We start from the raw sequence: 16,273 nt of genomic DNA on the forward strand, positions 1-16,273 counted from the left end.
ATACATCAGGAAACTCGCTGACAACCGGTAACTGATCAATACCCGTACTACTCATGGATATATCAACTGCATAGATGAGGTAGCCCTCCCCACCTGACTCCAAGACATGACATGCCTTCAGAGCCGAAACAAGTGGCATCGGAGGTCGCGCACCCTCACCATAAAAATACCAGCTATCACCCTCAACCGGATGAAACTGTACCAGACGCTGATAACAATCCAGAGTAGCGTGATACAAAGTCAGTATATCTATTCCCAAGATACAGTCAAAATCTGCCATCGCTAATATCATCAAATTAGCTACTAACACATTACCCTCAAACTCCAGAAGGCAACCCATCATAGACGCTTAGTTACTATCTCTTGCTCCAACGGAGTAGATACAACTAAATCCATATCTAATGATACATAAGGTAATCTATGTCTCTTAACAAAGAGACTAGAAATAAAGGAATGCGATGCTCCAGTATCAATTAATACAAGTGCAGGAATACCACGTAACAGAAAGGTACCTGCCAACATGCGATCACTTCCCTCTGTAGCCTGCTCCTGAGACAGAGCAAACACCTGCCCTTGAGTCTAGGGATGATAACCAGAAGAACTTTGGGGTGCTGGCTGCTGACGTGGAACAATAGAAGCCTGAGATCCAACCTGTGATCCCGATCCACTAGCAGAACCCATGCGCTAAGGACAATCTCTCCGCAGATGTCCCGGCTGACCGCAAATATAACAAGCACCAGTAGCTCTCCGACATGAAGCTGCATGATGCTTCCCTCCACAATGGCTACAAAACTCCTCCTTCTTCTTCTTCTTCCCAAAACGGAACATACCTCGTGAACCACGAGATCCAGATGAAGTAGTAGGAGTAGAAGAAGACGTAGGTCCAGATTGCACAATAGATTGAGCTCGAGGCTCAAAAGATCCACTAGGCTGTCCTGGCATCATCAACTGTGCCCGCCTGTTGCTAGTCTCCACAAGACAGCAACGGTTCACCAAAGTCTCAAAAGATACCGAGTCATCACAGACAACAACCTGTGAGTAGATATCTTGGTTCAAACCTTGTACAAAGATATCATACTTCGATGCATCACTCTCATTGATATGAGGACTGAAAGGTAGCAGATCAAGAAATCGTTGCTGATATTGATCAATAGTCATTGATCCTTGCCTCAGATTAAGCAACTCCATAGATTGTTCTTGGCAAACAGCCGGAGAAAAATACAATTTCTGGAACTCCCGACAGAAATCCCCCCAAGTCACCTGTCCTCTCTCAGTACGTGCCTGAGCAGCTTTGGCATCCCACCAAAAACGTGCTCGATCCTCTAGAACAAATTATAGAACTTCCAATTTCTGATCCTCAGTACAATCGAAAGCACGAAAAGTACTCTCGAGTTTAGACATCCAACTTCTCGCCTGTTCAGGATTCTCACCTCCCACCAAGGGTTTCGGTCCTACTTGCATGAACTTATTAATAGAGTAGCGACGTCTACCCTCATGATGACGATGATGATCATCATGATGATGATGGCGACGATGATGATGACCACCTCCCTGGCCAACACTACCGTGACTCTCGTCAGCCATATCCTGAAAAGAATTGCACATTAAAATCCCAAATGCGCAAGAATTACTCAAAACTAATTCTAAATCTCAAGTACTAATCCCAAAATCTAAGCATGCTCTGATACCAAAAATGTAGTGACCCTGCATGGAATCACCTACTAATTGGCAACTAATAGCATGCATTAAACTTAATACAGCAAAATAACTTAACAGAGTAAAATATGCGGAAACAAAACCATAATTTACATATCAGCTTAGTAACATAATCCAGGCTTAAATCTGTAGTGATACAACCAAATTGAAATCTTAAACAGTAAACATTATACAGCTATATCGAATCCTGCTGTATAAAATCCTCAAGGCTCCTGCTCCCTAGTCTTGCCTTGAACTACCAGCTCCGTCCATCCTGCGACCTGCCCCATGGAATAGGGTGTCCAAGATAACAACTAGGACGTGAGCGCTAACGCCCAGTATATAGACATGAGTAAACATATGTATATAATGCATGCAACATGATGACTGGTACAGGGTCATCTGAAAAGTCATGCTTAGAACCGGCACCACATGAGTGTTGCCACTGCACGGATCAATCTCTGGGTGCAACCACACTCATCCAGTACACCAGAGTAGACAGACATAAATGCCCCCGCCGTCACGGTACTCTCAGTGACAGACTATCGAGTATAGAGCTGAGCGGCTCTATAGTCAGGTATAACAAGGTATAGGCTCAACGTGTATATGCACATGACATATGAATATAGAAAGCGGTAAATCATATACCATGCCATATAATAATGCCAAATAAATGCAACATATAAACATGTATACTCGCTGGCAATCTCAGTCAATGTGTATGTACCTCTAGTCTAGTTCAAGTATAGTAGGATCCTAGGTTCCAAACCTATATTCAAAAGTTCACTGTATCACTACACAAGTTCTATAAGCCTTAACTAAGCTAATAAGTACTCCCAAAACTTAAACAGATTCCCGGACCATACCTTTGTCCGTAGTTAGCCCTTTGGAGTCGCTAGTCCCGGATGACTATAACCAAACCTTGGTTATTCCAGAACTTCTATTATAACCGATAGGGCCCTCAAGTGTATATCTCACACTATATAACTGAAGAAAGAAACTCAGGAATTCGTATTTAGAAATGAATCTGAGAAGCCCTATTTATAGGCAAAATTCCCGGCCAGGATCGGAACTTTCGATTTCAGGATCGGAGCTTCCGATCCAGCTCATTGCGTGCATGCAAGACACGCCAGGATCGGAACTTCCGATCAGGCGATCGGAGCTTCCGATCTGCTCTATGTTCAACACTTGTCAAAACTCGCGACTGAGTCATCGAGCATTGCTGGCAGCTGGAGATTGGAACTTCCGTTCCTGGATCGAAGCTTTCGATCTCGGTGCTTCCGCTGAGCTTCCGAAGTGGCTAGGATCGGAGCTTCTGATCTGGGTTCGGAGCTTCCGATCCGGCCCAAAGTCAAAAGCCCAAATTCTCTTCCGAAGTCCAATAACATTTCGAAATTACTAACCCTTAATCATGTTTAACATATTATTATCTTAAAATGGAACCTGGGTTACTACAAGAAAAATCCTATCTAAGTGGATTTTTAAAAATAAAGATTCTAGGGGTGAATAAATGTGGAAAAGATCACGAAAAAAAAGAGTAGAGAACATGGGAAGATCATTCTTCGGCAGCTAGGGAATGAAGAGAAAGAGAATTCTTCTGAGCTATTTTTACGCTGAGATTTTTTAACTGTTATTCTTTAATTATTTGTTTGGATGTTGAAAACAGGTTTGCAATAATCATGTTCATGGAGTAGACTTCTCTTTGAATAAGGCCACGAGATTGTGCCGAGACTAATTTATGTTTGATGTGTGGTTCTATGTTTAAGAGACTTTGTTTATCATCGAGTCATTGATTGTTGAATGTTTTTTTTGTTTTTGTAAATGATTTGACCAATTATTTGCATGATTCGTTGATTGATTCAATATCTAAAGATTAGGAATCAATTGTTGCTTCACTTCAACAATTAATACAAGTTTAAATCGACTAGAAATAGTATTCGATTTTATTGTGCGGTCTTGGGTGAAAAAAACTGAATATTCATAGATATTTAATGCATTTAATTTTGATTATAATTAATTATAAATAATTAATCCATTCAACTTAAATAGGTTTAACAAGTATAGAAATCAATTTTTGAGTGAAACAGGAAGATTCACCGTGATAGAAGTAAACATATCTCCTAGTTTGTGCCACATATGTGCATGAATTTGTTCGGTACCTTCGTGTGCCTTGGTCGTTTTAATTGAATTGAAACTCTCTGTAAGTCCTAGTTGCTCTATATTTTCTTAGTTATATATCTCTATTAAATTCATCACATCCCTTTTATGATATTGTCTAGATTAGTGTAATAATTAAATCTAGCTAATCAACTATCGGTCCCTATGGGACGATCCGGACTCAGACCCGGTTTATTATAACTTTATATAGTGCACTTGTTAGTCCCAACTGATTTAGTCGGTCAAGTAGATTTGGTTTATGTGTTTGGATTCTGAAGTTATAGATGCAGTAAACTTTTAGGTTGTGCTTGGATAGAAGGATTTTGAATCCATGGATTTCAAATGTATTCAAGTGTATTTTTGTTGTATATAAAAGTAGCAACATAAATTTTAAATCTACTCTTTTCATGTTTATATGATATTTCATGCTAGTTAGGATAGATTTCAAGTCCATCCAATAATGGGTTCATTTGAAATGCAATCTAATTTATATAAATAATGTGTAAGTAAGTAGTGTATAGATTTATGGATTTGATCCATTGTTTCATTGTTAACAATTAAATAGAATCGAAATCCATGGATTTGAAATCCTTCCATCTAAGCGCAACCTCAGAGCACTTGTTTGGCTTTGATTTGCCTTTTTAATCACTCAATTTCATACAAAAATGAATGAGATACACGAGGTTTACTAAAACTGGTCCATTTTTTTTTTATGAATTATGCCCTAGTTCGTGATTTTGCATTTTGTTCATTGCACAACTAGGCGTAATTGGTGAAAGATTTGAACTTGTGGTCTGAAGATAAATGTAGCCTTGTAAGTTTTCTTTGATTTGACTTTCAAATACTTTGCTTTCATTAAGAAATGAATGAGATACATTAGTTAGACAAAAATTAGTTTAGAGATGCAATTCAATGTAGTTTTATGTTCATTTTGTCTGTTCATTTAAATTATGGGATTAATTGATTTGGAATCTCAATTTGGTGTTCAAATGATAATTATATATACAACTTTGCCTTGCCTTAAAAATGAGACAAGAATGGCTTCATTTCATTAAGTATTGAAAACGTTATGTTGACAATACCAAATTGTGTCATATTCCTAAGGTTGCAGAGTGTACGAAAATGAGCAGTAGTTTGCAGATTATTTTTGTAGTGACCTGCACCATGATCACCTACTAATCAAAAACTTAAACATGCAATTAAATCACTACAAGAAAAACGGCCAAAGACAACGCTTTTTCCGCGTTGTTAATGTCCCCGAAAAAGCGTTGTCGTAGCCAGTGTTGTAAAAGACTACGCTCAAAGACAACGCGGAAAAAGCGTTGTCGTAGTTCAAAAGCTTTTTAAGCGTTGTCTTTTTTAGTAACGACAACGCTTTTTCCACCTACGATAACGTTTAAAAAGCGTTGTATTTTCTCAAATAAAAAACAAAAAAATATATAATTCACAAATTTTCAATATTATCACTCAATATTCAAATTTTTTGAAAATTAAATCTAATATACAATATTTCAATATTATAAATCATTCAAATATAATAAAAATCATTCAAATATAACAAATAATCAAATTCTTCATGTTCATCTCGGCCATTTGCGCTATGCTTTCTGCCTCAAACCGGAGTCGGCGATCATACCAACTCTCAGAATGCTAAATCCATTTGGAGGACTGGAAATGTGCTGAACAACTTCGTAATTTGCTTGCTTTAATATAAAGGTAGGATTCATCATAAGCCCCATATTATCTTATGGGCATTCTATAAAAATACACGCATGATAGAATACTGGATGAGAAGATGGTAACAACCACCATAAATCAAAACAAATGCACACACGACTAAAACCCAAGAGCTAGTAGTGATTCACAATGTATGTCCCAAAAAAGTATGTGGAAGTCACCTGTATAAAGTAAATTGCGCAATTACTCGAAATATAGAAAACTCTCAGTTTATCTGTTGGCAAACTTCTAGCCTCACCAAGAACAACAATTGAATTGTTAGTCAATTCTTCATGTAAAATCAAGCTAAAAAATATTTGACACACCATGGTGATGATGCTATTTGTGACAAAAGTGGCCCAATGCTTTGAGCCATTGGAACAAGAACAGGTGAAAGCAAAGGAATGGCCAGGCTTGCGTCCTGAAAGTAGAATAAACATGTAAAGCACCTAAACTTTAAACATATATTAGTATGCAGATTATGAACTCAAAAAACACATGCCAAAAAGGGACAACCAATAGATTTAAGTCAAACTTGAGGAACTTATGTGCACTACCATTAGATGATTATTGTTCCGAAATATGAAAAATACCATGTATTTGATATCTGTAAAGTAAGAGAAATTGTGTTGTTTTCATACTTGTATAAATGCGCTCGAGTCAAACAAGAACAGGTATCCAATTCAAGCCCGCTAAGCAAGCAACAATGTTTGTTATTTAAATTGATGATTATTTTTCTGTTCAAGGCAGAATGTTTCCAGGGTGGCATTTGTGTTAGGCTGAGCCACTATCCATTATATGGATAACGTCTAACTTATGTTGCTACTGGTGAAAGCAATATAAGTGGAAAAGCATAAGAAAATTGTCATGTTCCTCGCTATCAAGAAATTTATGCGTGAAGATGTGCAACTGTTTGCATAAAACACACGAATGTGCACCTTATTAAATGGGATTTCTCACTTTTCCATTCATCCTAATTCTTCCTTCATAAACAACTTTAGGAATATCACAAGACACCTAATGAAGGTGCATCCTAATAAGTAAACAAAGAACTGTATTTCAATAAAAAAAATTTAGAGGTGTACTTCTACTACTAATAAAAAAAACAACCTCAAATTTATTTAAGATCATAAATTTAGAGGTCCTAATTCTTTCTTTTGTTTATGTCCAATAAAAAATTAGTTTTTTTAAAGAGAGTTTATGTCCAAATAAATAAAATGACAGTAACTGGGATCCATTAATTCCATATATATATCAAGAGTTAAAAACTTAAAATGAACACAAGAAGGCGCTAGCTGCGGGTCTCCATCCCTGTCCTTTTCACTCTCATGTTCAAAAACACTACAAAATTTAAAAGACCAATGTGTGTGTGTACACATTCATGCTAACTTATTTTTGCCGACTCAAGGTTACTTTCCAATTACTCAAGGTTATTGCAACTGTATGGAATGGAGGAAACTTCTTAATAGAAGTTATGTCAAGGCAAGTGTTGAAGGAGAAGAAGAAAACAGAGATTAAGCCCATTGAGGCTCAGTTTGACCAATCTGCCGAGAAGGAGAATTTAATGAAAGCCAATAATTCTACTGATGCAATGAAGTCTTAGTAGAATTTTATTGCTTGTACTTTACTTTTGTTGATTTGTAGAAATGCTGTCGTTTATAATGAATTGATGTTTTTATATTTGGTGAAAGGCTGTGTAATTGTTCTGTGTTTTTTGGTGTCTTGTGTGTAGCATTTTATTGCTTGTACTTTACTTGAGCACACTTAAAACACTCAAACTATAACATTAAATTAGAGTGCAAAAATATTTAACTCGAATTTATAAAACTGACAGGACAAGGAGCTGGAATATGAATCACAAAATAGATGTTTTCAAACTATTTGCATCAATTAAGTAATACTATATAATGCACTTCAGTCCTCACATACTTGACCACTCAAACTACTTAAGTTTAGGAACAGAAAATGGAAACTGGTGCACAGTATTATTCTCAGAAGAAACATAATTGCCATAAATAACTAAATATGCTACCTGCATACGAGTCACAAGAACCCATATTGGGTTCGTTATCAAAACATTTAGTGACCTGTGGCATAAAATGGCAATCATGTTAGGTGAAAAATAAGAGTAATCCTGAATGAGATTATATAGGACGTGAACACAGATAAATAAACCAAATAATTTCTGAAAAACAATTCAAGTACCCATCAAGGACCGCAACAATAAGCCACGAAAGCATTCCTAGAGTGCCATCCCCGTGTCCTTTTCTTTTATTTTCAGCTACTATAGCCTTGGCTTTATTTTTGAAAACTGGTAAAACGAATAATAAACACCCTAGCAGCTTCACAAAGGAGATCATTAGTTAAAATGCAGAAAATATGGAATTTAATGAAATCCCGGGAAAGTATTTCATCTCAGAATGGAAAATCAGAATAAACACACTAGAATTGGCTAAATATTAGAGTCAAGGATTATATGCCTCTTGTGCTGACATCTGCGTCACGCTTTCTGCCCAGCCCATGACCCCGAGCTCGAAGCTGGAATTAACTCATGTGATATGTGAGTAAACAACAAGCATCAAGAGTAAGATGACTTTTTAAGAGAAATATTTAATGATATTAAATATAACACAGTAAAAAAATGCAAATGAAATGGAATAACATATTTGTGCCTATCGATTCATCAAAACGCTCAATTTGTCATTAACCAAATTTTTTAAAAAAAACCATACATTTAAATTAAATTAAAGTTGAACACGCGCACGGGCACATTTTATAGAAAGCGATTCAATCCACTAACGAACCACTGGTGCATATTACAATACAATCAAGAATTGTAAATTGTAAAATTAAAACAATATAGAATGCAAATTATTAGGTAGGAAAATGTGAGATTTGTAATTTGTAAGGGGATGTGGGTGACCAGTTTAGTTACACTATATATAAACATTTACACTATAACAAAGATAAGATCGATGTCCACGGAATAGAGGCAAAAAAGATGATAAATCTTCTGACATATTACATGCAAAATATATATATATTTTCCTGTCTGAGATCGGCCACTTCAGCAGCAAAAACATGAGCCAATCATGTATGTTCACCAAAATCCCACCCTTTTCACCAACAAACTTCTACTTTAAAAGGACCCAAAATATATATCATATTATTATTCTTTCATAATATATTAATCACTCTTGTTCTACATCGTACACCACATCTTTCTCTTCGAACTTCACAGCCACCAGAAACCTTATTGTGACCTGTCAAATGGGCAAAAAATTGAGATTTGAGACGTTCCAATCCAATGGAGAAAAAAGAGTATGATGGCATATGTTTGTTCGCACCTTTTGGGGATCGTAGATTGCATATTCATTGTACTCGAGAGGACTATTCTTGTGCTCAGACGACTCAGATGGGATCAGTCAGCCGCATGGCACTTTTACGTCATCTTTCCACATGAAATGCTCCGACTCATCGGTTTTCTTCCGGCCACGGCCTACTACTCCATGTTTCTTCTTCTCAAGAGATGACGAATCCTAACATGAACGCATGAGAAGTTGCAACTTGCAAAGTAAAGTATGACGACGAAGGCAAAAAGAACGAGCTGCGAATCAATACCTCTGGAGTTGATGTCAATTCTGTACCGGGCTGCTTCTGATGCAGCATCTGAACAAACTATAGCCTTGCCAAACTGTACATAAGAAAAACATACCATATGTTCGACGAAACAATAAAAAAAAGCATGTAACAAAAGGTGCAAGCATGATAGATGATTAATCGATCTTGCCATGTAACCGGGGATGGGTAGAGAGCATGGAGCTAGCAAGAATCCTTTCTGAAGGTGACGCAGCATATTAGAACTTCGAGTACCTGATATATGAATGATTAAAAAACCCGGGAGGAGTTTGAAAAAGGATACGCAAGGAAGGTTTCCTGTTCCGGTCATACCACACCACAGGAGGACTTTGTTCGGTAGCTTCTTGATTTCCTCGAGCGAGGGGCAAGCACTAAATTCCACAGAATAAACATTCTCAATTGATACTCCATAACTCTAGGGGAAATGTCAGAAGAAACAGTGTCAAATATGCAAACAATTTGGACTCGATGTTATAAGATAAACAGACGAAAAAGGACGAGACTAATCAGTCTTACAATTTTGCCGACTTTGACCGGTTCATAAGTTTTCTCCAGATATTTTGCTATCATCTTGTAATCATGGGCTTCTTTCTCTAGTGGAGATATGGAACATCTCAATTTCTTATATACTTCAAACAGAGGGTCATCAAGAGTTAAACCGAAAATATCTCCTATGATCCGTGAAGCCGAGTTTATATCTCTTAAAGTCTCGAATGCAGACACAACCTGCACTTCTCTTTCAAAATTAGCATTCAATGAATCCATAGCAACGCTCACAACATAATTTCAAAGTATTTGGATACGGTGTTTAATTTCCAGTATTTCAGAGTTTTTGGAACACTCACGTGATCAGCAAGATCATTAGAATCTCGGAAAATAAACGGTCTTGTCGAAAGCATAAGAGTAAACATTCTTTGGCTAAAATCAGACCACATCGCTTCGCCCTTCATCCCTGTTTCTTTCTTCCGCTTGAGCTTCTTCACAAATTCCAATAGGGCATCTTCACCTGCATTATTCCCATTCATGAGAGAGTGTAGTAGAAACACTTAATAAAGATCAAGACTGGGCAAATAACTTACATCTTTTCAAATGGTGATCAGTCAACATACCGAACGGTATATCCAGAACATCTAGCCCTGTCTCCATCAAAGCATACCTACAAACAAAACATAGTATTTTGCCTACCCACAACCTAGAAAAAAATACAAGTAAATTTAATTAATCCATGGACTACCCACCTATAAATCTCCTGGCCACACAGAATTTTCATGATATGCGCCACCTTGGGCACAGGCTTAGGATGAGCTCTAACCGAATTCTAGCTCCAATAACAAATTTCCGATGCCCATGGCAGCGAATCGACGACAAGAAATGGGTGGCTAGGGTTGGGTCTTGGTGGAATCGTGAGAGCACGAGAGACTCGTGAATGATTTTTCTTATCTTAAGATGGGCTTCTCAGAGCTCACTTGAAAAATCGTTGATGAATCGAGCAAGACCAGCAAAAATCGACATAGGAAAGCAGATTTTGATTTGAAAGAGAGAAAAAGGCAAAAGGGATCGGAGAAGGTGATCGAGAAGGGTTTGGGGATTTTGGTGTGTTAAGGAGGTGTAATAATATTTATTTTAAGTTTTATTTTAAATAAAAATAATATTTTTTTTACAACATTTTTTTAAAAAGTGTTGTTGTACATAGAAAAAAAAGCGCTCATAGACAACACTTTTAAAAGCGTTGTCTTTGACCTAAAAAAAACGCTAATAGACAACGCGTTTTTAAAAAAGCGTTGTCTTTGATGAATAAAATATATATAACGACAACGTTTTTCACTAAAAGCGTTGTCTTTTAAAAAAAACAACCATTTTCACTAAAAGCGTTGTCTTTTAAGTGTTGTGTTTGTGCATTTTTGTTGTAGTGAATATAAAATAATCTTAATAAGAATACATGCGGAACTTAAATAAACAACTACCAGGAAAGTATAACCTTGTGGTCAACCCTGCAATCCTGCTCTGGTCACCACCTAACCTCCCAGTCCTCAGTAGTACTACCTGCATCTGCCCCATCGAATTTGTCGAATCGATCGGAATATATGAGTTGAAAGGACTGTACTGTACGTTAACCATAATTGATTGGTTCTTGCAGGCACTATCATTTGATACCTAGTGAGTCATGTAAGCGATGCTTCTAGACGTTTAACATGACTGGTTGGATACTATTAGAATTGAGTTTTCTGACGTTCTTATTATCAAGGAGTTGACCAATAAGAATGGAACTATATAGGGTATGCTCATATAAGGGACTTGTTGATCCCAAATAAAATGGAGATGTGAACCCACTGCTAGTTGTATCAATGAACCATTGAGGGTCACACAAGTTTAGGAGTTGATCAATGAACCGTTGAGATTAAAATTAGTTCAATGTGTTGAACAACTTATAAAGGAGTTTATAAGTAATATAAATTAGAAGTATGACTTCTAATGGAGAATAAAAGGAAAGTAACTTTTAATTTGTGAATGTGTTCCAAAATTAAAAGTTGACTTGAAAAATAATTAGTTTGTGAAAATGGTGATTTTCTAAACTATTATTAAGAGTTGAATTAATTTAACACTAGTAGACTTTGTAGTGCACAAATAATTAAATTAATTCAAGTGTTTGATTAATTAAACACTATTGAGTCTAGTAGAGCTCAAATCGATATAGTGTTGAATACTTATATACTAGTGGACTTGAATGAGTTCAAGTTAGATTTAATTAATTATTTAAATTTAAATGGGTTTAAGTTTAATATTTAATTAAATATTAAGTTCAAAAGTCATGTATATATATTTATATATGTTTGACATATATATATATACATATAAAATATATGTGTGAGGGAATTTGAAGGGTTGAAAGATTGGATGCATTTTTTCATGCAAGTCTTGAATATTTTCATGCATGGTTTAATTGCTAATTAATCTTTGACCATGAATTATTATTTATCAATAATCCTCACACAATATACATACATGGCCGTGGGTTCCCTTGAAAAATTCTCCAAGTTTTTGTCTTTTATTTTTGGGAGAAAAGGCAAGAAACATTTCAATGAAAAAATGCTCTAAATATTCTAGTGCATATTTAGAGTAGATCTAGATTGTCTAGTCGAGGACCTAATTCGAAGGAGGAGCTATTTCGAAGAAGGTGTGCTCTTGAAAGCTTGTAGATTGTGTCTATCATTTCAAGAGCTAAGTTGTTCACAACTTGGTTGGAGCCATAAATCACTCTTTTGAGATTGATAGGTAAAAACTTCTAAAACACCCTATGGATGTTTTATGATTTTGAATGCTACACAAGTGCTCGGTGTTTACTATAAAATTTTTAAATTCCGCTGCATTTACGGGCATGAGTTAACCGATCCCCAACAATGATTTTCCATAAACTAAACGAAATGGAGACATTCCAACTGGGGTTTTAAAGCTGTGCGATAGTCCCACAGAGCATCGTCGAGTTTACTGGACCATTTTTTCCTTGAAGCACCAATTGTCTTCTCTAGTTTGCGTTTTATCTCTTTGTTCGAAACCTCGACTTCGCCACTGGTCTGAGGATGGCAAGGTGTTGTCACCTTATGCCTAACCCCATATATAGCTAACAGACCGTCAAATTGATGGTTACAAAAATGAGTACCCTCATCACTGATGATCGCTCTAGGTATGCCAAAACGTGAAAAAATATTTTTCTTGAGAAACTGAATGACAACCTTCGCATCATTATTTTTGCAAGCACTTGCCTCTAACCATTTAGACACATAGTATACAGCAACTAGAATATATTTGTTTCAAAAAGAAATTGGGAACGGACCCATGAAATTTATTCCCCACACATCAAAAAGTTCACAAACCAAAATATTATTATTGGCATTACCATTTCGCTGACATTCATCAAAGTTAAGCACATATTCATGAGCATGTTTAAACAAAGTGGGTCAATAAAAGCAAGATTGAAGAACTTTTGATGCAGTTCTGGTCGCACCAAAGTGACCTCCAATTGGACCCTTATGACAATGAAATAAAATCTCACTTACCTCTTCCGTTGGAACACGCCTCCTAATAATACCATCTGTGCATATTCTAAACAAGTAAGGATCTTCCCACAAATAATATTTCAAGTCAGAAAAGAATTTCTTCTTTTGGTGATAAGTAAACTTACTTGAGAGAGAATAGACAAAATCAACATATCATGGTAAATTAGTCATCTCAAAGAGCTGTTTATCAGGAAATTCACCACGAATAATATTGTTGCTCTGAATGGGATTCTCCAGGCGTGAAATATGGTCCGCCACTTGTTTTCTGTGTCCTTCCTATCAATGATCTCCAAATCAAATTCCTTCAAGAGAAGAATCCAACGAATCAGTCTGGGCTTTGCATCTTTTTTATTCATCAAATATTTTAGGGCCGAATGGTCAGTGTGTCTGATCACTTTGCTCCCGAGCAAATACGATTTGAATTTATCCAAGGCAAAAACCACAGCAAGCAGTTCCTTTTTTGTTGTAGCGTAATTCAGTTGGGCAGCTGATAGTGTCATACTAGAATAGTAGATGACATGTATGCATCTGTCGCGCTTTTGCCCCAAGACTGCTCCTAAAGCTGTATCACTTGCGTCACACATAACCTCAAAAGGTGACTCCCAATCAGGTGCTACAATCATCGGTGCAGTGATTAATTTCTTTTTCAAAATCTGAAAGGTCCGCACACACTCAACGGAAAAATCAAACGGAACATCTTTTATCAACAAATTAGTCATCGGCTTGGCGATGCTAGAAAAATCCTTAATGAACCGCCTATAAAATCCAGCAAGTTCTAAAAAACTACGCACCCCTTTCAGATTTTATGGCGGAGGAAGTTTCTCAATTACCTCATTTTTGCTTTGTCAACCTCAATTCCATTTTCAGATATTTATGTCCCAAAACTATTCTCTCTCTCACCATAAAATGACACTTTTCCCAGCTTAATACTAAATTGGACTCTTCACATCTTCCTAACATCTTAGACAAATTCAGCAATCAAGCATCAAAGGAAGAGCCAAAAACTGAAAAATCATCCATGAAAATTTCAATGAAATCCTCAATCATGTCATGGAAAATTGCCATCATGCAGCGTTGGAAAATAGTCGGTGCGTTACAAAGACCGAATGTCATTCGTTTATATGCAAAAGTCCCGTAAGGACATGTAAAAGTGGTTTTCTCTTGATCCTCAGGATCAATGGAAATTTGCATATAACCCGAATAGCCATCCAAGAAACAATAAAAAGAATGTCCAACTAATCTTTTCAACATTTGATCAATAAAGGGTAGGGGAAAATGATCTTTACGGGTTGCATCATTTAGTTTTTTATAGTCTATGCAAACACGCCAACCTGTAACAGTTCTAGTGGGAATTAATTCATTATTCTCATTTTTCACAACTGTGATCCCACCTTTTTTCGGAACAACCTGGACAGGACTCACCCACTTACTATCAGAGATGGGATAGATAATACTTGCATCCAAAAGCTTGATTACCTCTTTCTTTACCACTTCTTGAATAGCAGGATTGAGTCACCTTTGAGGTTGGGTTGATGTTTTGTGATCATCTTCCATCACAATTTTGTGCATGCACATGGAAGATCTGATCCCCTTTATATCCGCTATGCTCCACCCAATGACTTTGATATTATCCCTGAACACGTGAGTCAATTTTTGTTCCTCATCTCCTGTCAAAATAGAAGAAACAATTACAGGTAGTTTATCATTATCGAGCAAGCATAAATATTTTAGATGCGAAGGGAGAGGTTTCATCTCAAGGATTGGCTTCTTCAACTGATGGATTTAATGCTCTTGGAACATGTCCAAGCTCCCCAATCCTTGAATTTACCGTTCTTAAGAATGGCTTTCCAGCATCTAAATACTGCACCTATTCCTCAATTTCATCTTTATCCAAATCTTTTGGAGATGAATGTGTCAAGAAAACCTCCAAGGGATCTTCACAAATAAATTCTTGCACATCACACTCAACAAACTCATCAGTAGCATCAATTCTAAAACAATTAGAAACATTAGACAGATATTTCATAGAATGAAACACATTAAACACTATCATCTCATCATTTAACCTCAACACCAATTCACCCTTTTGGACAGCTATCAAAGCTTTCATAGTGGCTAAAAATTGTCTACCCAAAATAATAGGGATCTCACGATCCTCTTCCATATCCAAAACAACAAAGTCCATTGGGAAAATAAATTTATCGACCTTAACCAAGACATCCTCTACCATTTTACTAGGATATTTAATTGATCTATCTGCTAACTGTAGGGAAATTATAGTTGGTTTCACCTCACCAATTCCTAACTTCTCAAAACAAGAATATGACATCAAATTAATGCTTGCACCAAGATCACACAAAGCTTTGCTAAAAAATGAATTTCCTATGGTGCAAGGAATAATGAAGTTACCAGGATCCTTAAGTTTCAGAGGTAATTTATTTTTTATAATTTCAGAACATTCCTCCGAAAGATTCACTGTCTTAAAGTCTACCAATTACCTCTTATTTGATAAAAAATATTTCTTTTAAAAATTTAGCATAGGAGGGCATTTGAGCCAAAGCTTTTGCAAACATGATATTAATATGCAACTTCTTAAAAATCTCCAGAAATTTTGAAAATTGAGTATCAAGTTGTAGTTGCTTTGCTCTTTGGGGAAAAGGTATTGAATAGATATCAATACCAGTATCGGAGTTTAAAGACTTACCTTTATCCCTCGAGTTCTCGCCTTGCTGCTTGGCTGATTCTTTCTCCTTTTCAGATTTTTTGACCTCATCATCCTCCTTTTTCACGTGTTCAGCTACTATGACTGCATTGACGCCCTTTGGATTCTTTTCTGTGTCACTAGGAAGTGAGCCTGGCGCCCGTGTAGTGAACTGATTTGCCAACTGACCTAATTGGGTTTCCACTCTTTGCATCATAGCATCGTGATTCTGCCATCTCATCTCATTCCCTGATATGTACTTTGTAATCATGTCTTCCAGATTTGATTTATTCTCAGATGGCTTGAAACC

The 16,273-nt window shown here is 36.5% G+C and overlaps 1 protein-coding gene and 1 pseudogene across 4 annotated transcripts; both read right to left on the reverse strand.

Annotated features, from left to right (window-relative positions):
- Positions 1–5,325: 5,325 nt before the first annotated feature.
- On the reverse strand, positions 5,326–7,907 carry LOC140893348 (uncharacterized). 4 transcript variants are annotated; one of them, XR_012153119.1, is made up of 5 exons: positions 7,774–7,907; positions 7,601–7,655; positions 5,895–5,989; positions 5,751–5,822; positions 5,326–5,608 (listed from the first exon to the last, which is right to left on the reverse strand). XR_012153119.1 is itself a non-coding variant. In XM_073302404.1 (5 exons), exons 2-5 carry the CDS (start codon positions 7,623–7,625, stop codon positions 5,451–5,453), a joined length of 297 nt encoding a protein of 98 aa, XP_073158505.1. In that variant the 5' UTR covers positions 7,626–7,655; positions 7,774–7,907; the 3' UTR covers positions 5,326–5,450. The 4 variants fall into 4 exon arrangements, 2 of the variants coding, with proteins under 2 accessions (XP_073158505.1, XP_073158504.1); XM_073302404.1 differs by having other exon boundaries at positions 5,326–5,555; XR_012153118.1 differs by having other exon boundaries at positions 5,751–5,989.
- Positions 7,908–8,648: 741 nt separating this feature from the next.
- Positions 8,649–11,265, reverse strand: LOC140890126 (protein ADP-ribosyltransferase PARP3-like; annotated as a pseudogene).
- Positions 11,266–16,273: the final 5,008 nt, after the last annotated feature.

This window comes from Henckelia pumila, chromosome 3 (genome assembly GCF_033568475.1).
Source record: "Henckelia pumila isolate YLH828 chromosome 3, ASM3356847v2, whole genome shotgun sequence".
Taxonomy (NCBI): Eukaryota; Viridiplantae; Streptophyta; class Magnoliopsida; order Lamiales; family Gesneriaceae; genus Henckelia; species Henckelia pumila.